The sequence below is a fragment of the Pseudonaja textilis genome, chromosome 2, assembly GCF_049901715.1.
Source record: "Pseudonaja textilis isolate UNSWEBS1 chromosome 2, rPseTex1.2, whole genome shotgun sequence".
Classification (NCBI taxonomy): Eukaryota; Metazoa; Chordata; class Lepidosauria; order Squamata; family Elapidae; genus Pseudonaja; species Pseudonaja textilis.
The window spans coordinates 155,762,780-155,788,974 of NC_141991.1; the positions used below are offsets into that span (position 1 = coordinate 155,762,780).

Sequence of the window (26,195 nt, forward strand, 5' to 3'; positions counted from 1 at the left end):
ATTATGCAGATCATTATGCCTAGGATATATCAGTCTTGAAAACAGATAGGTTGTTGATATATTACAGGTAGTACTTGATGTACAACCACAATTGAGTCCAAAATTTGTGTTACTAAGCGAGATAGTTGTTAAGTGAATTTTGCCCCATTTTACAACCTTTCTTGCCATAGTTGTTAAGTGAATTTTGCTCCATTTTACAACCTTTCTTGCCATAGTTGTTAAGTGAATCAGTGCAGTTGGTAAGTTTGTAACCCAGTTTTAGGTGAATCTGGCTTCCCCATTAACTGCATGTCAGAAGGTTACAAAACGTGACCTTGGGGCACTGCAACCATCATAAATATGAGTCAATTGCGAAACGTCTGAATTTTGATCACACAACCATGGGGATGCTGCAACAGTTGTTAAGTGTGAAAAAAGTCACTTTTTACAATGCCACTGTAACTTGGAACAATCACTAAATGAGCAGTTGTAAGTAATACACCTGTTTATATAGGTGAAACTCAAAAAATTAGAATATCATGCAAACGTTCATTTATTTCAGTAATGCAACTTAAAAGGTGAAACTAATATATGAGATAGACTCATTACATGCAAAGATTTGTCTTAATTGAGATGATTATGGCTTACAGCTCATGAAAACCCCAAATCCACAATCTCAGAAAATTAGAATATTGTGAAAAAGTTCAATATTCTAGGCTCAAAGTGTCTCACTCTAATCAGCTAATTAAGCCATAACACCTGCAAAGGGTTCCTGAGCCTTTAAATGGTCTCTCAGTCTGGTTCAGTAGAAATCACAATCCTGGGAAAGATTGCTGACCTGAGTTGTGCAGAAAACCATCATTGACACCCTCCATAAGGAGGGAAAGCCTCGAAAGGTAATTGCAAAAGAAGTTGGATGTTCCCAAAATGCTGTATCAAAGCACATTAATAGAAAGTTATGTGGAAGGGAAAAGAGTGGAAGAAAAAGGTGCACAAGCAGCAGGGATGACCGCAGCCTGGAGAGGATTGTCAGAAAAGGCCATTTAAAAGTGTTGGGGACTTTCACAAGGAGTGGACTGAAGCTGGAGTCAGTGCATCAAGAGCCAACACACACAGACGGATCCTGGACATGGGCTTCAAATGTATTCCTCTTGTGAAGCTGCTCCAGAACAACAAACAATGTCAGAAGCATCTTATCTGGGCTAAAGAAAAACAGACCTGGTCTGTTGCTCAGTGGTCCAAAGTCCTCTTTTCTGATGAGAGCAACTTTTGCATCTCTTTTGGAAACCAAGGACCCAGAGTCTGGAGGAAGAATGGAGAGGCACACACTGCAAGATGCTTGAAGTCCAGTGTGAAGTTTCCACAGTCTTGTTGATTTGGGGAGCCATGTCATCTGCTGGTGTTGGTCCACTGTGCTTCATTAAGTCCAGGGTCAACGCAGCCATCTACCAGGAGATTTTGGAGCACTTCATGCTTCCTTCCACAGACGAGCTTTATGGGGATGCTGACTTCATTTTCCAGCAGGACTTGGCACCTGCCCACACTGCCAAAAGCAGCAAAGCCTGGTTCAATGACCGTGGGATTACTGTGCTTGATTGGCCAGCAAACTCGCCTGACCTGAACCCCATGGGGCATTGCAAGAGAAAGATGAGAGACATGAGACTGAACAATGCAGAAGAGCTGAAGGCCGCTAATGAAGCATCCTGGTCTTCCATAACACCTCAGCAGTGCCATAGGCTGACAGCTTCCATGTCACGCAGCATTGAGGCAGTAATTGCTGCAAAAGGGGCCCAAACCAAGTACTGAGTACATATGCATACTTACACTTTTCAGAGGTCCAATATTGTTCTATGCACAATCCTTGTTTTATTGATTGCATGTAATATTCTAATTTTCTGTGATTATGGATTTGGGGTTTTCATGAGCTGTAAGCCATAATCATCACAATTATGACACATCATGGCTTGAACTATCTTGCTTTGCATGTAATGAGTCTATCTCATATATTAGTTTCACCTTTTAAGTTGCATTACTGAAACAAATGAACTTTTGCACAATATTCTAATTTTTCGAGTTTCACCTGTATAATTAACACAGCTAGCCTCAGAAGAATTTGAATGGGAGATTCCTTTGAAATTCTAGATGGTTAGTTCCAGGGGAAGTCAAAAAGGAAAAGGCAACAATAAACTACTTCTCTAGTATGGGTCCCCAACCCCTAGGCTGCAGCCCACTACCAAGCCATGGCCTATTTGGAATTGGGCTGTGTGTGAATGGCTGGCTGGAGCATGCACATGCGCAACTCAACTTGTGTAAGCGGCAAGCTAGCAGGCACTCATGGTGCGCTGGCCTGCCACTCACGCAAGTTGAGCTGCATGCTGGTCCACCACTTGTGCAAGAGCTGTGTGTGTGTGTGCACAGGCCTGCCACTCAAATGGCCCAAGTCCCCACTCCCACAAGCCGGGCCACCAAGCTGCAAAGAATGGGGACCAAGGTTCTATAGCATTATCAAGAAAAAAAGCACGGATACAACCCCTCAAGACCTGAGCTTGACTGGACATCTTTTCCTTAATAAAACAAAGAGTATAAGGGTACATAAAAATGAGCACTAGAAGTTTTAGGCTGTAATTAAACTATAAAATTAAATTAATGAAATTAATTTCATGTTGTTGTTAAGCCTCTTTTCTTTCTCTCCTTTACCTTTAAAGAACTCAAAGGAAAACACCAAATTGAAACAAACAAAAAAACAAAAACAAATGTCACATATTTAAAATATTTCTAGATCATAATATAAGCACACAAGGTAATAATTTGAATCGTTGTTGTTAAACTATCTTGAAGATGCTTATAAATGAAAAAATAGGAAACCAAAAGTATTTGACTTTATCCAGAAACGTAGGGAAAAGTTAGAAACTGTACCATACTGTATGGGTAGTTATTAATAAATTTTATAGCTTCTCCAGTAGCCCTAGTCACTTGAAAAGAGGTGAGGATGAATGTTAAAATGTGTACTGCTATTTTACAACACAAGCTCTATGAGTTTCATACCTGTTTCTAATATTGAGACTTACCAGACTTTGCATCATGAAATCACTTTGTCATTTTTTTGTCACTGAAGTTTGGAACATTTGCCGATGCTAATAGCTCATGGAAATGAGTAACACAGTTTTCTTGTTCATTGGGTTCAAGAAAAGAGGCTACGCACCTTGAACAGGCTGTAAACATCAGCTTCTCTTTGATACCAGGGAGCTACCCTGGAAGGCTGATTTTTCCCTTGTTTAAGATCCGGAGCAGGCAAGCAAGGATAAGGTTCAAAATCTTCCATGCGATAGTGAAATCCTTCTACTATTAAATCAAGCCAATAGGTTAAAGAAGCAGTATATACCTAGGGACAAAAAATGGCTGCAATGAACACAACTACCGTGTTCCTCCAACAATATAGCCCCCTGCAATAGGAAGACCCAGCATGTTTTCTAGGCATAAGGAGAAATTAAGCCCCTCCCCCTAAATTTAGGCCTAGTTTAAAACATGAGAAATTGGGGGGAGGAACAGGCCGTTAGGAGCACCCCGCGGGCAGCTACGCCTTGCCACCAGCCGCTCTTAACAGCTGATCATGGCGGAGCATGGAGAGCTCCCTATCCCCAAGCGCCTTTGCTGCAGACCCGGGTATGGTGCTGGGTGCAGGCCAGGTTAGCGGGCGGGTGGCGGTGTTGACGTGGTGGGGGGGCACTTTGCATTGTGCCCGCAGCTGTTGCTTTCCCTTCTACCCATGCACTGCCACATTTGGAGTGCTGCACATTCTTCCACCGGCAGCATTTCAGCAGCTTCTCGGGTGGGGGAAACTGTAGCTTCCACAGTTCCAGAGAGGCGCCAGCGCTGTCTCCAACAGCAGCAGCGGTGAGATAGACACCGCTGCCGATGAGAACCGCCTGCCCTCCCGTAGGGGCATCACTTTGATTGACAGCAGCTGCATCGACAAGGTCCTGCAATTTGGTGAGTCTTTGGGGGTTGGGTGGGTGGAAGCGGCAGTGGGAGGGTGATGCCATTGTTTCTCTCCCCCCCACACCTCGCTTTGCTTTCCGCCCCAGAGCTTCGGGTCCTGGTGTTGTCCTTTGTGGGGAATCCTCTGATGAATCCTCCTTTAGAGTTCTCCCAAAGGATCCACCCCAAAGGAGAATTCACCCACTTACATGCACTACCCTCCTTTGGGGTGAATCCTCTGATGAATCCTCCTTTGGGGGAGAACCCAAAGGAGGATTCATCAGAGGATTCACCTCAAAGGAGGGGAGTGCATTTAAGGGGGTTGTTAGGAATGTAAGTAACCTAACAGCTATTTGGGATGGAAATATATAAACCAGGATAGACATTTTAATGCTGTTTCTTTAAGAGCATGCTAAAAACTGCAATTGGGTGTGGTTACTCAAACGGCCATAAGATGGAGCCAGATACCTGGGTTGTCTGAGTTTTAGTCTGAGTCTCAGAAGAGAGTGTGAGTAAGTCTCTGTTTCCTTCTGTTGGAAAGTATTGCCATTCTTCCATTTTTCCTAATTGACTGCTATTTCTGGATTTGATGTAAGTCTGATACTGAACTGTTTTTGACACTGGAATTTGTTATTGGATTATCCCTGGATTGAAAAACTGACTGATTTACCTGTGAATGACTTTTGGACTGCTTATCTTGAACTTTGCTTAAACTTTCTGGAAGTAAAAACCTACATTTACTGTACAGTATATCTGTGTACTGTGCGTCTATTATTCAAACACTTCTCTCAAATATGTCTCCCTGTATGCGCTCATTCTCCTAAGAGGGAATTACCTCAATAGAGGTGAATCCTCCTCTAGGGTGGATCCTTTGGGACAATCCTCTGGGAAGCTTGGTGCTAAGGGTCTGTAGGATGATTCCCTTTCTCTTCTGTTTGGATTGGAAGGTTTGCCTCTGTTCAAAGGGCAAAGTGGATAGATGGTTCCCCTTTTAAAACTACCGGGAGGGGTGGGGAGGAAGCTCCCCGGCCAGTCTCTATTCTTAGGGAACTGACGGAGGGAATGCGAAAGTAAAGAAAACTTAAAAGAGGGGGGAAAGATCCACGGGGGGTTCATGTGACTGGAGCAAGAGGAGAGCGCCTGACCGTACAAAGGACAAGACCATGACCCAAAGCTCTGGGGCAGGAAGCAAAGCGAGGCGTGGGGGGGGAGAAACTATGGTATCACCCTCCCGCCACCGCTTCCATCCACCCAACCCTGAAAGACTCACCGACTTGCAAGACCTTGTCGATGCAGCTGCCGTCAGTCAAAATGATGCCCCTATGGGAGGGCAGGTGATTCTCGTCGGCAGCAGGGTCTGTCTCACCACTGCTACTGTTGTTGGAGATGGCGCTGGCGAGAGAGGTGCCAGCGCCGGCGGGAACCATGGAAGCTACAGCTTCCCCGCCCGAGAAGCTGTTGAAACTGTTGGGTATATGGATACACCAACTAGGTTTGGGTGACTAAATATATAAACCTAGGTTTAAGTGTTTGTAGCTTTAAGCACCAAACTGCAATGTAATTAGATAATTAAGGGTGCGGTTGCAAGCAGCAATAAAAGGCAGTGAGAGTAACGTAACACTTCCTGGTTACTGTTCCTGGTTACTGGTCTCTGGTTCCTGGTTCCTGCTCTCTGCTCTGGTTTGGCTGGTCTCTCTGTCTGCTGCCTGCTGTTTACTCCTGTTTGAGACGTCTGCTTGTTGGCTACTGTGCTGGATACCGTTTCTACTGAACAAAAGGACTGTTTACTTGGTGAGCTGATATCCTGCAAATACGCAGCGTTGTCTTCGAGAGAAAGGTATCGGAAGGAGAAGATTTACAAGCAGATAAAGACATTGTACTGACTAGTTTATGGACTAGGTTACTGGATGGATATATTGGAAAATGACATATGGACTGAATGACAATGCTTAAACTCTAAATGAATTAAATAACTATTTAAAACTACAAACAGTGTTTTTGTCTCCAGTGTGTGTATACTCTTGGGCCCAGCCTCTCTCTCATTTGGCTGCCTGGCTTGACTGCTGCTGTGCACTCTGCTTGGGGGTTTGTCCCCAAACACTAACATTGGTTATGGGCCCAGCCTCTCTCTCATTTGGCTGCCTGGCTTGACTGCTGCTGTGCACTCTGCTTGGGGGTTTGTCCCCAAACACTAACATTGGTTATGGGCCCAGCAGTGAGCACAGTCTAACTAACCAGGTTATAGCAGTGAGAGTTTTTGGTGTGAGTTGCACATTACTGTAAAAACTGTTTGTTGAATAGTTATTTATCTGAAGAGCAATGGCACAAATAAATTTGCCAAGTCTGTCCATAATATCCAGACTAGATGGAACAAACTATGTTTCATGGTCAATGAAATGTAGTTTACTTCTACGAAGAGAAGGTTTGTGGGACATAATAACAAACCCACCAGATGTATCTAACTTAGATCCTAGTGATGAAGAGGATGCCAAAAAGATACAAGACTATGAACGAAAGAATGAGCAGGCTTTATGCATCATAGGACTGTCTCTCTCTGACCAGCAACTCATTCATATCCGTGGAGAGGAGATTGCTGCTAACTGCTGGGAGAATCTCAAGAAGATTTATGTTCGAGACAGTGTAGGAGCTCATATCAATCTTACACGGAAGCTGTTTAGAACACATCTTGAGAAGAATGGAGACATGTTAACTCATTTAAACTGTATGAAAAGCATTTTTCAGGAATTACAAGAAAAAGAGCTTATATTTAATGAGTTGCAACAAGTATACATCATACTGTCTTCTTTGGATCGAAGCTATGATGATTTTGTGACTGCTTTAGAGGTATTGCCAAAAGACAGTTTATCAGTAACTGAGATTACCGGCAGGCTATTAGAAGAAGCCAGAAGAAGGTGTGAACATGACCAGCTGAGAGAAGATAAGCCTAATAAAGAAGAGAAATTATCTTCAAAGCTTGAAAGAAACCAGCTACGTAAAGTAAAGCACCCGGAAGAAGAGAATTTATCTTCGACGGCATACACAATTAAAAAGTGTTTTAATTGTGGAGGCAGAGGACATTTGGCAAGATTCTGCAGAAAAGGAAAAAGCCAGAATGTAAAAAAGCCAAAGAAATCCTTTGAACTAGCCACGTTTAGCAACTGTGATGTGAAGAGTGATTTATGGGTGGTGGACAGTGGTGCATCCCACTGCATCACGAGAGATAAGACAAAGTTTATAAAAATGTCTACAAGCTCTCAGCATATATCACTCGCGAATGGCTGGCACCTCAAGGCCAAGGGTGAAGGTATTGCATACTGTCCATGTTTAAAACAGAATATAAAAATGTTGTATGTACCACAGTTAAAGATGAATTTACTTTCTGTAAGAGTATTAGATAAACTTGGTTATGTAGTTACATTTAAGAATAATAAGTGCATACTTGATAGAGATAACAAAAGAGTAACTGCAGCTTTAAATGGAGCATTGTATGTCTTACATGATAGTAAGAAAGGGGAGGCACAGACTGTATTTAATAATATAAAGCCTCATAATGAATGTATCCATTTATTGCATAGGCGTTTGGGGCATGTGAATTTTAAAATGCTAAAACGTACAGTAGAGTTATCTGAAGGAATAAGGTTAAAACCTTGTGATAAATATTTGCGTTGTAATGTCTGCTGTGAAGATAAGAGTAAAATATTGCCTGCAAATAGGCTAAATGGTTTCAAAACTAAAGAACCTTTAGAAGTAGTATTTGCAGACATTATAGGTCCAAAGAAACCCAGTATGGGGGGTGCTCGATATATACTGAGCATTATGGACCATTACTCTAGATATGGGTTTTGCTACCTAATGAAAAGCAAAACTGAAACATATCAACATTTCTTCAACTGGTTAAAGTTTGCAGAAAGAAAGAGTAAACGGAAACTGATAACCCTGGTGACAGATAATGGTACGGAATTTGTTAATAACAAATTCCAGAATAGATTAAAGGTAGCTGGAATAGAGCACAAGAAATCTGCACCATACAGACCACAACACAACGCATTTATAGAGAGAAGAGGCCAGACACTACAGGCAATGGTTAGAACAATGATAACTGATTCTGGATTACCTGATTTTGTGTGGGGGGAGGCTGCAATGTGTGCTAATAACACACTGAACAACGTGGTTAACTCAACTACTGGTGAAATACCATTCACCATGTGGCATGGCAGGAAGCCTGATCTGAGTTACCTGCACACATTTGGTGCACCAGCATGGGTGCATATCCCTACACAACTCAGGCGTAAAGGGCAACACAGAGCTAAACAATTTTTCTTCGTTGGTTACCAAGCTAACCATAGGGCATATAGATTTTGGGAGAAAGGCACATCTAAGGTGTTATGTAGTGCTAATGCCCAATTTCTAGAGCACGTAGGATGGGATAAGTTAGAACAGGATAACAATAAAGAGGTAATTATTGAATCCTATAGAAATCCCATTAAGTATCCCTGTAACTTTAAAAATAAAGTAAAGAGAGAAATACAGGAAGAAATTGTGTCCATAGAAGAAGAAATAGAACCAATAGCTCAGCAAGATGAGGAACATGAACAGGTAGTAATTCATAAAAGTCCTCATACAAGCCCTGTAATTCCCAGAAGAACTACACGAATATCTAGACCGCCTGATAGATACCAGGCTAACACAGTGTGCCAGATTAATAAAGTTCCATATACTGTAGATGAAATTAAAAAGTATCCTTCTAAAGATAAGGAAAGTTGGTATGCAGCAATGAATAAGGAATTGAAATCCTTGAAGGATATGAAAGTATATGAAAATGCGAGATTACCTGTAGATATAAAACCCATTGGCTGCAAATGGATTTTTAAGATAAAAACTGATAAGGATGGAAATATAATCCATAAGGCAAGATTAGTAGCCCAAGGTTTTAGACAAAGTGCCAATGACTATGATGAGGTATTTGCACCTAGTCTAAAAGCAGCAACGTTAAGGGCAGCTTTAGTGTGGGCAGCAAGCAAGAAATATATAGTTAACCATTTAGATGTGGAAACTGCTTACTTGCACGCTCCACTAAGACATACTGTATATATGAAAAAGCCTATTGGATTGAAAGGTGAAAATAATAATGATTGTTGGTTGTTAAAGAAGAGCCTCTTTGGTCTTAAACAATCTGGCTATGAATGGAACCAGTATATTGTAAAGGAGCTAAACAATATAGGGTTTAAAGCTGGATTAGCCGATCCATGTCTGTTTAAAAGGGAGACAAATGGGAAAATATCATTATTATTGTTATTCACTGATGATATTGCCTTGATTACTGAGACTAATGATGAAGCAAATAATATAATAGCATCATTAGCCAAGAAAATAAAAATCAAGCAATTAGGGGAGATAAAGAGATATCTAGGTTTGAATATACTGAAAACACAGAAAGGTTTTAAGATATCTCAGGAAGATAAGATACCTAAATTGCTAATAGATTATAAGATGGAACTTTGTAAGCCTGCAAAGACTCCAATGAGTCAGGATATTTGCAAAATGGATGCTCAAAGTCCCAAGTTTGATAAGGCAACATATCAATCTTTGATTGGTAGCTTATCATACATTAGTAATTGGTCAAGGCCAGATATTGCTTATAGCATTAATCAACTGGCACGACATAGTAATGATCCGCTTCAATGTCATTGGAATGCATTGAAGAGAATTTTAAGATATCTTAAAGGAACATTACACCATGCACTGTATCTAGAATCAAAAGGTGATCTCATACTGAGTGCTTATGCAGATGCTAGTTTTGCATCAGAAAGAGACACAAGAAAGTCGACTTCAGGAACAGCCATAATGCTGGGTAAGACATTAATAGGTTGGAAGTCAATAAGACAACAGCATATAAGTTTGTCTACTATGGAGGCAGAATTCTCCTGTTTATCACTATTATGTACTGAGTTGATTATGTATAAACAAATGTTGAATGATATGGGTATAACTGTAGATTATCCTATAATTGTACATGAAGATAATCAGGCAGCAATTCAAATGGCCACAAATATTGCAGTAAAAACTAGGAGCAAGCATACAGATTTAAGGTACCTAAACGTTAGACAATCTGTACAGAGTAACATGATACAGCTGGAGTACTGCATGTCGGAGGACAATATAGCTGATAATTTTACTAAAGCCCAAGGTGCCATTAAGCACCTAGAGAGTTGTGAAAAGTATGGGTTTAGATTGTAAGGGTATTATATATTTATATCACCCAAAAGGGGAGAATGTTGGGTATATGGATACACCAACTAGGTTTGGGTGACTAAATATATAAACCTAGCTTTAAGCACCAAACTGCAATGTAATTAGATAATTAAGGGTGCGGTTGCAAGCAGCAATAAAAGGCAGTGAGAGTAACGTAACACTTCCTGGTTACTGTTCCTGGTTACTGGTCTCTGGTTCCTGGTTCCTGCTCTCTGCTCTGGTTTGGCTGGTCTCTCTGTCTGCTGCCTGCTGTTTACTCCTGTTTGAGACGTCTGCTTGTTGGCTACTGTGCTGGATACCGTTTCTACTGAACAAAAGGACTGTTTATCCTGATATCCTGATATCCTGCAAATACGCAGCGTTGTCTTCGAGAGAAAGGTATCGGAAGGAGAAGATTTACAAGCAGATAAAGACATTGTACTGACTAGTTTATGGACTAGGTTACTGGATGGATATATTGGAAAATGACATATGGACTGAATGACAATGCTTAAACTCTAAATGAATTAAATAACTATTTAAAACTACAAACAGTGTTTTTGTCTCCAGTGTGTGTATACTCTTGGGCCCAGCCTCTCTCTCATTTGGCTGCCTGGCTTGACTGCTGCTGTGCACTCTGCTTGGGGGTTTGTCCCCAAACACCAACAGAAACACTGCCAGTGGAGGAATGTGCAGCACTCCAAACGCAGCAGCGGATGGGCAGAAGGGAAAGTAACAGCGGCAGGCGCGATGCAAAGTGCCCCACCGCCACCGAGGCTGACATCCACGCCACCGCTACCACCTGCCCACTGACCCAGCCTGCACCCAGCACCATACCCAGTTCTGCAGCAAAGGCGCTTGGCAGGGATAGGGAGCTCTCCATGCTCCACCATGATTGGCCATTAGGAGCAGCTGGTGGCGAGGCCTAGTTGCCCACGGGGCACTTTAGGTGAGGGGGGGAGGGAGAAATTAAGTCACCCCGAAAAGACAACCTAGCCGTTTTGGGGGGAGTCAAAAGAAAATAAGGCCTGGCCTTATTTTCTGAGAAACACGGTATATTCAGTAGTAATAAAGTAGAATCATATAGAGTTAGTGTAAAGAATTTTTATACTCTACTGGAGTATAGTATACTTTATGTAGCCTAATAAAATCATAATCTTAAAAAAAGTTTAAGTACTCAGATACTATAAAGCACATTAATCAAGATTATTTTGCAGTGATATTGCTATTTTTTTAAATGGAGCAAACAGATAAATTATGAAATCCATCATCTACCAGCCATAAAAGATAACAAGTTAGTAACAGAGCATGAGGAAAAAGGGTATAACTTATCCTTTAGAAGGACATTTTGCCTTACTGTTAATGGTGTCAGAGTTAAGTTCGTCTTCAAGAGGACACTCTTGTCCACAGCCTGGACAGAGCAGAATGCACCAGGGGCAGCTTCTATCTGCAGATTGACCTTTGACCCTGGAAGCTCTTCCTCTGATGAGAACCCCAACTTCACCTTTGATGAAGAAAGAAGAGAGGGAGATTTTTATTACAAGGGAGATCCATGTTGACAGTGGAGAGTAGACTAAAGAAAGTATACTATAGAAACATGAACAATCATGGGGAAGAAAAAAAAAGATCATAAAGGGGGAATATGTCAAAATATTGGACACAATAACTGTGTTCAATGTTGCCTATGGTTCCCAGAAGGAAGTCTGTATCTACTAACAAGCATATAGACACTCTATCTGATCCCTTACAGCAGGGGTCTTCAAACTTGACAGCTTGAAGACCTGTGGACTTCAACTACTAGAATTCCTCTTCCAGTCATGTTAGCTCAGGAATTCTGGGAGTTGAAGTCCACAAGTCTTAAACTTGCCAAGTTTGAAGACCCTTGCCTTACAGATTTCCTGTAGTTTCCAACTTCATTTAAAATAACTGCATTTTAAATTGGAAGCTGGAATTCTGCCAAGTAAAAAGCTAGGCTTTACTATCTAGCCCTATATTTTAGAAGATAAAAATAATGGGTGAATGAAACCAAGTTCAAAGTGGTTGGGGGAAAAAAGACAATAAATTAGAAAGATAGAATTGCCTTGATGGAAGGAAGCAAGGTGATCGTTTTACTGTTTTCATTGGGTTTGGTTCTGAGCTGCCTGTGATATACTATATTTCTAAGGTAAAAGTTGTGGATAACGAGCACATGTATCACTCCCGTTTTCTCTCCTACTTACTTCACTTTATGCACAATGAGGAAAGTATAATAGGGACAAATGGCAGCACACATGCTTTAATATCCTATGACTTTGTGGGATGTGTGAGTGCACATTCTTTGCTCTGCCCCTCTTACTTTCTCACAAACCTTATGTTCGAAGCACATGTTTATTGTGAACACATCAACATCAGCTGCCACTTCACCATCAGCGAAAACTGCAAACAACAAAAGCTTGGCAGAGGGTGCCAGCTTAGAGCTGGGAGTCAGGATAAGAGAGAAGGTGCCTTTGAGTGCTGGTCAGGGGGAAGAAAGGGTAGTGGAAAAAGAAAGCCAAAGAAAGAAAAATTATGTCTGCACTATGACATTCATAATTATGTACTACTATTCAAGGAAATAAAAGTTCATAAAACTTCTCACCCTCTGCTTTGTTAGTGTAACCAATTTCTTGCCAATTATGAAGAGTTTCCAAATAAATCTGAGTCTATTTCAGGATAAATCTAATGAAATCCATTTAGTCCATCTGTCAAAATTATGGCAATTATGGCAATTAATCTTGCAAGCCACTACTGAGCCCAGGCTGTAGCAGAGTGATCTCTAACCTTTGCGGCTTAGTGGTCCAACAGTTGCGAATAAGTCACAGCCCAGTAGTGGTCTGCAGCCCAGAGATTGGGGATCCCTGTTGTAGCAGTTTAAAAAGCAAATGCTCTGGAATACATGTTCTATCTGTATCATCATCATTATGATGAACTAGCTTAGTCTGGATATTTTCAGAAACATATTTAGTTTCTAAAAGTGAAAAAAAATATGTGCATGATTATTATAGAACAAATCAAATCTAAGTTATAAATTTAGTGTTATATCTAAACAGGCTATGCATTTTTAATATTAATGTAATATAATATTAATGTTATACTAACATTAAAGATGCATGTCATATTATATTATCTTAATGTTTATTATAACACTTAACCCAATTTTACAATTTGTCACAAAGTGCAAGGTTTGGATTTGGAACTTTTTTCCAAATCCAATTATTAAAAAGAAAGACAGCAGTGAAACAGTCTGCAGTTCTTTTTCTCTAAAACTGGATGTAACTTAGATATGTATACTTTAAAAAGTATATATAAAAAGTTTTTGTAGGTAACAAGACATCAGCTATAAAACTTATGTTGTCAAAGCAACAATATAACGACTTTTATGGAGCTATAAGCAGCCTTATTTACAGAATTTTATATAAATTTATTTTGCTGCTTTCTCTATTAGCTTTCCTCCTTTTTTCAATAACTCTTTCACAATTTTCTTTATAGAAATGTCTGAACAAAAAGCTGAATAATCGCATAATGCATTTTGATCAGAAGTTACCTTCTGTGGCAATATCAGAAGTTGAATTAAGTATATGTTTCTGTGTTTTTTTCAAACTGAATATACAAAGAAAATATGTTTTCTTCTGACTTCAAGATTGGTGAAAATGTGTTGTCCTACTCAGCAAACTGTGGAATTTCATCTAACACTGCTCTCTCCTCAAATAGCACTCCAATAATTTTGGGAGAATCCCTTTTCCTGTTATTAATGGGAAAGTTTAAGAGCCAGTTTGATTTAGTGGTTAAAGCCTAGAAAGCAGGAGGCCATGAATTCAAGTTTTACCTTAGCCACGAAAGCCAACCAGGTGACTTTGGGCCAGTTACATTCTCTTAGCCCAACTAATCTCACAGGGCTGTTGTAGGGAAAATAGAAAGAGGAAAGTGTGCCTTGAGTTATTTATAAAAATGATAAAGGTGGGGTGCAAATAAATAATAATTACTGGGGAAAGTTTGTGAAGGGGACAAACATTGAAAAATCCAGAGTATTTCCTACAAATCGATATCACAATTTATATAGGCTCATTTGCTTCACATGATTATTCTTGTATATATTCCATTTGAGATGCTGTCTAGATTTAGCTTTGCGAAATGAAAACAAAATAAATTAAACCTGAAATAAACACTAACTAGATAGAACAGGATTTTGTATAACAGAAATGGACTTTAGGTACATTGCAACAACATAATTGTACACTTACTCTCATCCTGGCCAACAGGCACTTGCTTCTGTCCACTGGAAACAATCTTTCCTTTTGATACAAGCTAAAAGAAGTACTAAATTATTACCTATACAAAACACTGCACACAGAAAGAAAATGACATGCAATGATTTAGGATAGAAGGAACAGCATCAAAGATGTTGTCATAGAAGACCTGTAACAAGAGGAAAGGAATAGCCCTGTATTTTTTTTAAATAACATATTATGTAACTGAAGCTACAAGTTTTTTCTTCTGAAAATTTAAATAACTCTAGGTATGAATTCTCCCTTATGATTTTCCTCTGAAAGTCTTCACAGAGAAGCTCCCCATGTACTGCGAGTTTGTTACAGTTACTGCTGTAATGTTGTAATGTGACTTCATTACAGCGAGCCATGCCATCAACATAAGATACAGAAATGTCATTATCTCAGGAAACAATTTTCAATTTAGTTCTTATGTCTTACTCTCTCATCCTACTTAGTTTAGAATTTCCCTTTTCTTTCTTCTTTTCAGGAATTCCCTGTATTAGTATTTTATTTCTCCTTTTTTATTTTTGTTGTTTTCTATTCTTTTCTCATAGACATCTGTTAACCTTTCCACAGTTGTTATATGCTCACCAAGTAATAAAAATCTATGTGGTCAGCCTCAGGGCCCAGCTCTTTCTGGTCAAGGATATAATCTACCAATACTTCCTGATCCTTTCCACAGGGCAGCTCCTCTTCAACATGCTGAATCTCAAGGAAACTGTTACTCTCTGAGTAGAAGGGCTTCAGCCACTTATAATCTTCAAAGTTTGACATCCGAGCAATCTGTTCTTCAGTTTTATTCCCAATTGTGTATGTTGCCTATAGGGAAAAGGCACCACAACAATGGGAATTATCAGTGGTCAAGCATATTTTAGAGTGATGTTTAGGATGGTTCAACAGGAGAAAACTAGATGGTTAATATGTCAAAATAGGTCAACGCTATAAAGTTAAACTAATTTTCAAACATATTTAACAGTGGTAGGATTCAAATTTTTTTACTACCAGTTCTGTGGGCGTGGCTTGGTGGGCGTGGCAGGGGAAGGATACTGTAAAATCTCCAGTCAGAGGTGGTATTTGCTGGTTCTCCGAATTACTCAAAATTTCCGCTACCAGTTCTCTAGAACTGGTCAGAACTTGCTGATATTTAAGATATTTCTATTACAGAGCATCCTTTGTTAGCAAGCATAATTGGGAGTCTCAATCTGGTCACCAAAAGACATGGTCATTAACCATGACACAAGATTTTTCCTTAGCTTTCCTTTCCTCCCACTTGCTTGCCTTTTGTAATGCTCACCCCAGTGCTGGGATAATTAGCAAGGAAATTAAAGTTTGTATTTACATTTATTGGAAAGAAAGAGATTACAAGCAGGCACACAATGGGAAATATATTTTGAAAGAAATGAGCTGGCCCCAGCAAGCCTCACTCTTTGTTTCGAAGGCAAACAAAACCAAAGATGTGAAACTGATTAATCTTGTCAGTTACAGGCAGCAACTATCAGCTGGCTAATTAAAGTCAGATAGCTGAGCTTCTTAATTTAGTGTCAGCAAAACACTGCAAACTCAGCTTGTCTGGAGGCATGGAGGAAAAAAAATATGTCAGGCACAAGCCACTGTACATTTATTTGACTGTAATGGCAGACACATGACATAGAGAAGGAGATGCTATGAAGGTCATAAATGTGGGCACAGTTGCAGTTTTCATTACCGCTGTAACTTTGAAAAGTCACTGCCTGAAGTAGTCGCTAAGCATTATTTACAAGTACTAAGAAGCCCAACTGTGACAATATTTAGACCCATAAAAGAGTGCATACATTGGCTAGGATGTCCCCTTATTTTCTAAAAAAAGTTGAAGAAAGTCTAATGTTGTCAAAATGGAACTCATTTCCTCACAAGGGTTAGACACATATGTCTTGCCCAACCTGAATAATTCACACTTTATTTAACTACTGCATGTCCCACACATGTTTTAATTACAATCTAACTATTGCAACTTCAGAATTTAAATCTTTTCATCCATTTTTGTTGTATTTGATATTGGGAGTATGAACATTTTCATGCCAGTGGAGTAACTAAACTACAATGTTAACATAGGACTAGACACTGTGATGCTTGGCAAAATCCCTATTTATTTGTGTCAACTCACCTTTATAGAAACCATGGTGTTGTTCCAGGCAGTTGTATTCAGAGAGAAGTAGGCAATACCATTCTCATCTGTGATATATGTAATGTGGGTCAGCACATCATCAACATCAACAATGAGATAGATAGTGTAGTTTTGGACTGGTGAATCATCGACTGAAACTTTAATCTGTAAGAATAAATATGCAACTATTTATTCATACAATAAATATGCAAATCAGAATTCATTTCTACCCATTCTTAAGGACTGAACCAGGGCAATGCATTCCTTCATTTACATCAAGGGTCTTAAAACTTGGCAAGTTTGACTTGTGGACTTCAACTCCCAGAATTCCTCCTCCAGTCATGTTAGCTCAGGAATTCTGGGAGTTGAAGTCCACAAGCCTTAATGCTGTCAAGTTTTTTTTAAAACCAATTTTATTGATTTTTAAAGACAATACACAAACAAACAAAACATAAAATATAAAAACATAAAACATCTTTTCTGAAAGCTGCTTGATCCCGGGTTAGAATTCTTCGTACAGACACAAATTCAAATTCATGTTCATTTTATATACCAATCTATATCTTATTACCATTTTCAATTTTCTATATAGCTTCTCACCTCTTTTAACTTTCTTAGTTTTATTTTATTTATCTCATCTCAATTCAAATCATAATGCTTATTATTCTTTGTCTGTTCTGTTTCCAATTTATCTATTGAAAACAGAACAGACAAAGAATAATAAGCATTTCTCTATCCATTTATCTTTTCTCTTTAAACAAAACTTCTCCTGTACACTGATTGGAGTATGACACCTTTAACTCTTTCCCCTAAATTTATAATACTTAATATAATACATAACTTGCATTGGGATTCTGTTTAGTGCATTCTAAAATTATACAATGTATTTTATAAAAAGAAAAAAATTATAAGTATATGGTATAATTAAAACAACTATCAATGCCAATGTTAATCTAACCATTAATATTAACGTTCATTTATATCTTAAACATTTCACACATTACTTTTCAATTAAATATCATATTTTTATGGGAACACTTACCCTTTCCATAGTTATTTCCCCCCACATCACATATTTTAAATCATTATATCATTAAAATGTTCCCATTTCTCCTACTTCTCATTTATTTCATTGCCTTCTTTTTCTTCACAAAAATTTCACTAAATTACACTAAATATTTTATCCCATTTTTAATCACATGTTGTTTCCAATTTTCTAACACTATTTCTGAATACAAATATAAGAATACAATCTTATGTACCTTTGCAGAATCCCTTTTTCAATTAAGTTTACCCATTATCTCTAAATGAATTTTGTTTCTTTACATCTTGCTCCCCACCATTGAGGCTTCTCATCCCTTCCTTTCTCCCTTGCTTGTTCTTCTACTTGTCCTTTTTACCCCCTTGTCTCTCCACCTCCCTTTTCTTCTTCTGCTTTCCTCCTTTCTGTTGTTTTCTAACATTGTATCCACTTTCCACCTTATTTTTCTCTTTTTTGGTTGTTTTTTTCAAATCTTAGAGTCCCCTTTTTCTTTTCCTTTTTCTCCTTTCCTTCCTCAAATAGAGTCACTTGTTCATCAAAGATGGCTTCTTCCCAGTCATCCTGTTGCGCAGTCAATTTCTCATAAGTGCAAACCGCCATTTCTAAAAATTGAAAAAGAGTGCCAAGAGAGTCTTTCCCTTCTTGTTCTTCTTTTTTGTATTTTTGGTATTCAATTTTCAATTCATCCACAAGTGATGCCATTGTAGAAAGAAAAAGTTTTTCCTAAACAACCACCCAAGTGCTTTTAACCGAAGATAGTTCCCAAAAGTTCCAAAATCACCAAACAATCCAACTAAACTGTTTCTTTTAGTACTTTCTTTTTCTTCCCTTTCTCTTTCTGGGGTTACTGTTTAGTCACAAAGTTCCAGTTAAAATGTATCATTTAGAAGTCTTATTAATATTTAATAGCTCTTTAAAATTCTAGGCAATCTCCTCCTTACTTTCAAATTCTGCTCCAATTTTTTTCCTCTCCCTTCCCACTTACAACAAAAAAGATTTTTTTTAAAAAAATGTTCAGAAATCCTTATCCCTTTAGCATTTAATTACCTCCAATGCGGGTTTTTCCGATTTCTCTTGCAGTTCTATTCGCTGTCACGTTAGGAAGGGGAGTGAAAAGAAAAGAAAAACTTTTCCTTTTAACTTCCATTCGCCGCTTGTAAATCTCTGGAAACGATGCATCTTTGGCAAATTTTAAGCTCCAGGGTACTTTCGCTGTTGCTTTGTCCCGGTCAGCAAAAAACACTTTCACTGTTCACAACTCCTCCTGCACTTTCTTTTTCCGGCTGAGTGCTTCTATGTGGCGGCCATTTCTGACCGCCGCTCAGCTGCCTTCGGAAAACGGGGTTTAGCCGGCTAGGGAAGAGAGGTGCGATATCTCTCGACCCAGCCAGATCTCCCCTGTCTTTGCCACCTTCTACGGAGGTGGCTAGCCCTGAAGCCGGGTGGCTCAGGGCACTCGGGCAGCGAGCACAGGCAGAAACCACGCACAATCACGGATTTCTGCCTGCCTCGAAGCGCTGCAAACTGGAAATCCCCAATGCTGTCAAGTTTGAAGACCCCTGATTTACAGGGGTTGAAAAGGTCTTTAGACCATCAAGTCCCACCCCACTCAGTGCAGGAATCTGCCTTAAAGCATCCCTGGCACAGTTGTCTGGTTTCTTATAAAACACATCTGATGGAAATTGCTTTCATACTGAACTATTACTGTTTCTAATATTTAGTCAGAACCTGGCTTCTTACAGCTTGAATCCATTATTCTTGACTTGGGATAAGAATGGGTCTTAAAATGTTACTGTCAGCTACCTAAAAAGTGTTTTCAATCTTCCCTCAGTCTTTTCAAGTCTAAACAGGTTCAGCTCCTTCATGGGGCATAGTTTGTAGCTCTCTTATTATTTGACTCTCTTCCCATTTAACTGTTTGAAAACTACAGTGGCCAGAATAGGCCAAAGAATAAAACGGAACCATTATTCTTTCTATTATTTGAAACTACAATTCCACTGATGTTGTTAAAAATGCACTTATTCATATTAATTCATAATTCTTCAATATTTGTTTTCAACATTACTCTCTCCAAATGCCTATCACCATATCAATTAAACATACCTAATAATTCCATTATTCAATTTCCTTCCTGTTTTCATTTTATTTTTTAAATAAAAAATTCTCATTTGGCAAGCAGTGTGGTTTCAGGTTTCACATCACAATACAAACATGACCATAGTTACCTATTCATATTATTTGTTTAATTTCATATTGCATCATCCTTATCATTTATTAAATATTAAGCTTATCTTATTCAATCCCAATTCATGTTCTCATATCTTGTTTTACAATGTTATCTTTATTCAATTCCAAATCCTATTATATTTCCTTCCATTTTTCTTAGTATATTCTCATATCTTATTTTACAATGTTATCTAAGATTCTCATCTTCTTTCTATTGTCATTTCTCATATTATTATTATTTTTTCTGTCACATTTGTCATTTTATCATTCCTTATCTGTAAATATAATTGTCCCCTCTAGTTAGTAATTCAAGCTAACTACCTTCATTCTTCCTTAATATCAATCTCCCTATCTAGTATAAAACAATATATATATATATATATATATATCTCAAATTCCGCATTATATTTTCTCTATAAATCACCTATACATTACAAAATATTATTTTCAATATATTCTTATACATCACAACATATTACCTTGCGGAATCCCCTTCCTTATCCATTTTTTTCACCCATTATCTCTCATTCTTTGGACAATGTACCTTCTTTTCATCCTTGTTTGTTTCCTGTTCCTCTTTATTTTCTGGTCCTTTCTCTTAATTCCCTTTTTTCCCATTCTAGTTCACCTCCTTTTCTCCTTCTAGTTATTAAACTTTTCTCTCTCCCTCTTTTGATTTTTCTTTTGCACTTCCTTTTTCTGTTTTTTCCCTCTCTCTTTAACCATTTTCCAAACCATTTTCCCTTTTATCATCCCATCAGAACACACATTTTTAATTCTAATTCCTTTTCCCCCCACTTAAATAATTGTTGTTTGTTTTGTCTTTCTTAAGTTGGCTTAGAACTCCTCCCCCTCTGGTTTATTGTTTTCTTGTGTATGCTGAGTCACCATTTCCAATTTCTGTAGTACATAATTACACATTTCAGGTTTAATTTTTTTCATGCCCCTTGTATCTTGCATGTCCGATCTTATGTCTTGTAAGTCCAGTCTTATATCAACAAGTATCTCCTCCATTGTATCTTCTCTCTTCCTTAATAGCTAAAATCCTCTTCTTCAATAGATATATTCAATCCCAGAGTCCAATATATTATTTCAGCCAATATCTTTTGGGTTTATTTTCAACAATTCATGCTCTTGAGTCTTAATTCTGGGTCTTCTAATTGGCCCTTTCCCAACTGTTTCCCAAATTACTGGGTTATTCTATGACAATATTAAAGTTCCTTTTATTTTCTTTTAAGTTCCAAAGTCCAAACTCTCAAAAAGACCAGATACTCTTTTTAGAACATACTAAAGTTTTCCTGTATCATCAGGTGGCGCTCTTGAGTCTTTTAACTTTCTTTGTTAAATATAATATTTTTATTAAGTTCACTAATTTCAATCATTAGCTATTATTTCTTTCCTTTTCAACACACTCAACTCCAGCATTTAGTTATGCCCTTTAAGTGCCCACAGTTCAATATATGTCCAGTTTGATTTCTAAACCTTTGTTGTGTTAAAGTATTTTCCTTTAAAATTCTGCTCAAATTAGTCCAATACAATAATCCAATCCAAATTTATAAAATCCAATTTCTTTCTCACTTCTCTGGTTGCTGCTTCCACACACTTTCCTCGAGAATAACCCTTTAATTTGATACTGGGGTACCTCAAGAGCGATGTCCTTTGCCTGGTTCACAATCTGCGTGCAACTTCTCTGCTCCAGCATAAACTTAGTTTCCCGGAGTGTTCTTCGTCTTCGTCTTCGTGGTGGCCATTTTGGGACCACCACTGCAACTTGCCGTTGGGAGGGATTTTCCTGTCAGGAAGGGGAGTTGCGGCTCCCCTCGACTCTCCGGGCAATTTCCCCCTTCTTCACCACCTCACCAAGGTGGCTCCGGTCCCAATCGGAGAGCTCGGGCGAAACCTCACACAATTGCGGATTCCGCACTGACTCCGACAAGGGACAAACTGGAAGTCAACTCTGTTGGCTTATATTCAGTTTGTGATCAATTATTTGCAACAGTATAATTACTTTAGTATCAGGACAATCAATTTCAAGAGTGTAGGGGCCTTGGTGCTCTCTGAGCTTATTTGTTTTCTTCCAGACATTTCATTATCCAAACTAGGCAACAATATCACTGCCAGTTACTTCATTGAGAGTTAACGCTGAAAACAATTACCGATACTACCTATTTTCACTAATGAAACATCTACAAGAAAACAAACAAGCTCAGAGTACCTCATTTCAACCCTGAACTACAAATATTCTATTAGTTCCAAAAGTTTTTTCATTAATATCAAGCCACTTTTTCCAATCCTTTGCAAATACTGTATTTTTGTTTTTTTAGTGAAGAACTTTGCATTTATCTCTTTTAAATTTCGTTCTGTTTGTTTTCAGCCCATTGATCTAACTCAGGGGTGTCAAACTCACCTCGTAACGGCAGCATCACATGACATATTGGGACTTTTCCCCCTTCACTAAACTGGGCGTGGCATGGCCAGCATGTGACGCATCCGGCCCGTGGGCCAGGAGTTTGACAGACCTGCTCTAACCTATCAATATAAGTTGAGGGGTGTTCTCATTATTAGTTATGTTGCCTAATGTGATGTCACTGGCCAATTTAATAAGCATTACCCCCATTTCTTCATTTAAGTCATTATCTAAAATCTCAAAGGATGAAACCTTATGACATTTCATTCAATAACATTTCCCAGTTGGATGAGAATCATGGATTAGAATTATTTATGTGCAGTTTTCAAGCAAGCTAAGTATCGAGTTCATTGTCTGCTTCACAACAGAGTGGGGGCAGTTCCACCCCATTTCAGCAACTATTGCATGAGGAGGAGAGACTTTTTTGATGCTGGGAGATGTTGTACTAGAAAGACTCAAGCCACCTCCTTCTCCTCTTCTTCTTTTGACACCTGTTAACAGCAAGAAAAGAAACAGCAGAGAAGCAGCAAAGAACAGCTCCTTTTCTGCCCCTTTTTTTCTGCTCCACAGAGCAATCACTTCATGAAATTAGAGAACCAACAGCAGAAGAGCTGTGGGATCTTCTAAATGGCATCAACAAAGGTTCTCCATTCCTGCCTGCCACCTCATATTGACTGATGCAGTTAGAAGCCCTGTCTGCTTTGTTGCCAGTGCAGAGTTGAGATAAGATAGCACTTTTACAGCCAGCAGTTTTCACACAGAAAAGGAACACTTCAGCTACCACACAGCTACCAGACAGAACAGGAACACTTCAGTGGTGCTGTTCAGAATTTTCTTAGTTTTACGGAAAAGAATTTCATTTATTCATCCACTCACTTGTAGCATTTAGCATTTACTCTTAAGTTCCAAGTGGCAATGTTAATAAGTCCTCATTAAACTGGAAAAGTTGATTTAGTTGGGTTGTTACCTTTCCAGAGTAAGGGAAACCTTGCTTATAGAAAGGATTGAGTTCTTCAAATGCCAAATTCACTTCATTGGTAGCAATAGGAATGCTGTCCATATTTGTAGCCTCCAGTCCTATATGGAGTGAAGATATGAAATATTTCAGAAAACATGATGGGATAATTACATTCTGGAAACAGATAAAACTCAGCATGAAAAAGTACCGGTAAAGAACTAACTAAATGTCCATGTGCGCTAAAGTCTGAATATGGATGAAGTAGAGATACTTAATAGAGGGGCTTCTAAAGGGGAGTTTTACTGTACAATTATCTTGCCTTACTCATAACGTTTCATAAAGGGCATAGCTGGAATTCTGATCTTTCTAGTAATACTTCTATTTTCTTTTTCATTTCCACCAACATATGTCACAGTTAAATAAGAAAGAACAGCTGCAGAAGTTCTTCCAAATGGTAAGCATTAGGAGCATTTCTTTCTGGAAGCAAAACTATATTTACATGTCATTTTCCTGCCCCCACTCCAATTATTTTATTAAACTACTATTCATTGCCACAACATTTTCACCATTAACATTTTAAGACTGGCTTTGGGTTTTGGAAAGTTCAATCACAAGCCAAACAGCAACAACCTTTGGAGGAGTGATCTCCAACAGGATTTGGCATGGGGAAATGGTGTTGAGTTCCAATTGTAAACATCCAGTTTTGCTCTTGACTGTCCATGCCACAGCCTCCACTTACAGACAAAATAAAAGAAAATCATGGAACTACAAGTGATACAGTAAAGCTTAGTATATTTTGATCCTAATGTTGCTTCTTGCATAGAAATTGTTTTTATTTTTTGTGCTTGCAGGAAGGCACATAGGTTTGATTTTTTTGTTTGTCAAAAACAGATCATGTCAAACAAATCTTATTTCATTCTTTAACAAAGTAATTAAATCAGTGGACCACCAAAATGCTGTGGGTATAATATATTTGGACTTCAGCAAGGCATTTGACAAAGTAGACCACAACCTACTTCTTGGTAAGCTAGAACAATGTAGGATAGATAGCATCACCATCAGATGGATTCATAAATAGCTGACAAACCACACTCAATGTGTAGTCCTTAATGGAACTACATTTACTTGGAGGGAAGTAAGTAGTGGGGTACCCCAAGTTTCTGCCTTAGGCACAGTACTTTTCAATATCTTCATAAGCAATTTAGATGAGGGAAACTCATCAAATTTACAGATGACACCAAGCTGGCAGGAATACCCAACATCCGAAAAGATTGGGTAAGGATCCAAATGGATCTCGACAGACTTGAACAACCTATCTAACAAGTGAAATTCAGTGGTGAGAAAAACCATATGTACAGGCATAGATTAGCTGAAAGTTTGCTCATTAACAGTAACTGTGAGAGGGATCTTGCAGTCCTAGTGGACAATCCCTTAAATATGAGCCAGCAGTGTGTGGCAGCCATCAAAAAAGTTAATGCAATCTGCATTAATAGAGTGTTACAATCAAGATCACCTGAAATGTTAGTATCATTTTATAAGGCCCTGGTAAGACCACATTTGGAGTATTGCATCCAGTTTTGGTTACATCATTACAAAAATTATGGATTATAGATTTGAGGTTGGACTAGAAGACCTCCAAGGTCCCTTCTAACTCTATTATTCTGATGTCTGTTAAAAGGGAAAATTCAGACCCTTGGAATATGGTGGTTACAGTGGTTATCACATTTGCACCCAGAGTTGTTTTAAGATGGGCAACCACAGAAATCTTTAAAATAAATAAATAGTGGTATTCCCTTTTTGTTATATCCCACGAGGGATTTGCATGGACAAATATACATGTGATGGCTAAAAACTCAGAAATAAAGCAAAAATGAATTTTAGAACAACACTGAACATTGCATTTCCTTGTACCTGTTCCTTCCTCCTTCAGAATTGCAGATAATTCTATCAGGTTCTTGTAGCCTTTTCCAAACAGATTAATGTCAATCCCATTAATAATAAAAGTGGCACAACCATTTTTGTCTGTCTTCAGTTATAAAAACAAAAGAGGAATAATGATTAGCACAGCTGTAACCCTAATTCATTAGACAGGTGAATTGTGATTTTTTTTTTGTCATATCAGTTACTCAGAACTGCTTAGATATTCTTTGAACTACAATGCTGTTGTTGTACCATTAAATATACATTGAATTGCCCAGCAGCATTGTGGGAACAAAAATGTTTCAGTATCTGATCTATCTTTGACACACACATTCCTTTTCAAACTTATGCCAACCATATAAGCACACCAAAGGCTAAGTGTAGGCTCAAATGGAACAGTAAGACAATCTAATAGCAATATGTACTGCTACCTAGTGCTTCACAGCAGGAGTCCCCAACTCCAGGCCATGGCCCATTTGGAACGAGGCTATGCAAACAATGGGTGAGCACACATGCATGCATAGCTCCACTTATCAGCCATACGGAACCATCCCACCCCCCCAACTGGTCCACAAAGCTGGAAAGGTTGGGGACTGCTGCTTTACAGCTTGCTCTAATTGGTTTACAGATTCAGCATATTGCCCCAACAATCTGGGTCTTTATTTTACCCACTTTGGAAGGATGGAAGGCCAACTCAACCTTGAGCCAATCAGGATCAAATGGCTGGCAGTCGGTAGAACTAGCCTGCAATACTGCACTAGCAAGTCTTTTTAGAAATGTAGGTAGTCCTCGACTTACGACTTAGTTGAGCCCCAAATTTCTGTTGCTAAGTGAAATAGTTAACTGAATTTTGCCTCATTTTATGACCTTTCCTACATTTTGTTAAGTTGTTAAGTTAGTAACACCGTTGTTACGTGAAGCTGGCTTCCCCACTGACTTTGTCAGAAGGCTGCAAAAGGTGATCACATGACCTTGGGGCACTACAACAATCATAAATATGAATCAGTTGTCAAAAGTCTACATTT

At 38.6% G+C, this 26,195-nt stretch overlaps 1 protein-coding gene and 1 long non-coding RNA gene across 4 annotated transcripts in view; one reads left to right on the forward strand and one right to left on the reverse strand.

Annotated features, from left to right (window-relative positions):
- LOC113444494 (alpha-2-macroglobulin-like protein 1) overlaps positions 1–26,195 on the reverse strand; it is a 117,017-nt gene that overhangs the window by 59,612 nt on the left and 31,210 nt on the right. For all 3 annotated transcript variants that reach the window (XM_087926062.1, XM_026713280.2, XM_087926064.1), the window contains exons 10-17: positions 25,162–25,276; positions 23,260–23,369; positions 16,618–16,782; positions 15,066–15,293; positions 14,448–14,511; positions 12,536–12,681; positions 11,546–11,692; positions 3,182–3,361 (exon numbers count right to left, since the gene is read on the reverse strand). In XM_087926062.1, coding sequence (XP_087782188.1) covers positions 3,182–3,361; positions 11,546–11,692; positions 12,536–12,681; positions 14,448–14,511; positions 15,066–15,293; positions 16,618–16,782; positions 23,260–23,369; positions 25,162–25,276 — 1,155 coding nt within the window. The remainder of the gene's footprint in view (positions 1–3,181; positions 3,362–11,545; positions 11,693–12,535; positions 12,682–14,447; positions 14,512–15,065; positions 15,294–16,617; positions 16,783–23,259; positions 23,370–25,161; positions 25,277–26,195) is intronic.
- LOC148127196 (uncharacterized) overlaps positions 1–26,195 on the forward strand; it is a 48,821-nt gene that overhangs the window by 4,627 nt on the left and 17,999 nt on the right. Inside the window, exon 2 of the long non-coding RNA XR_015742056.1 lies at positions 23,666–23,704. This is a non-coding gene — a long non-coding RNA (uncharacterized LOC148127196). The remainder of the gene's footprint in view (positions 1–23,665; positions 23,705–26,195) is intronic.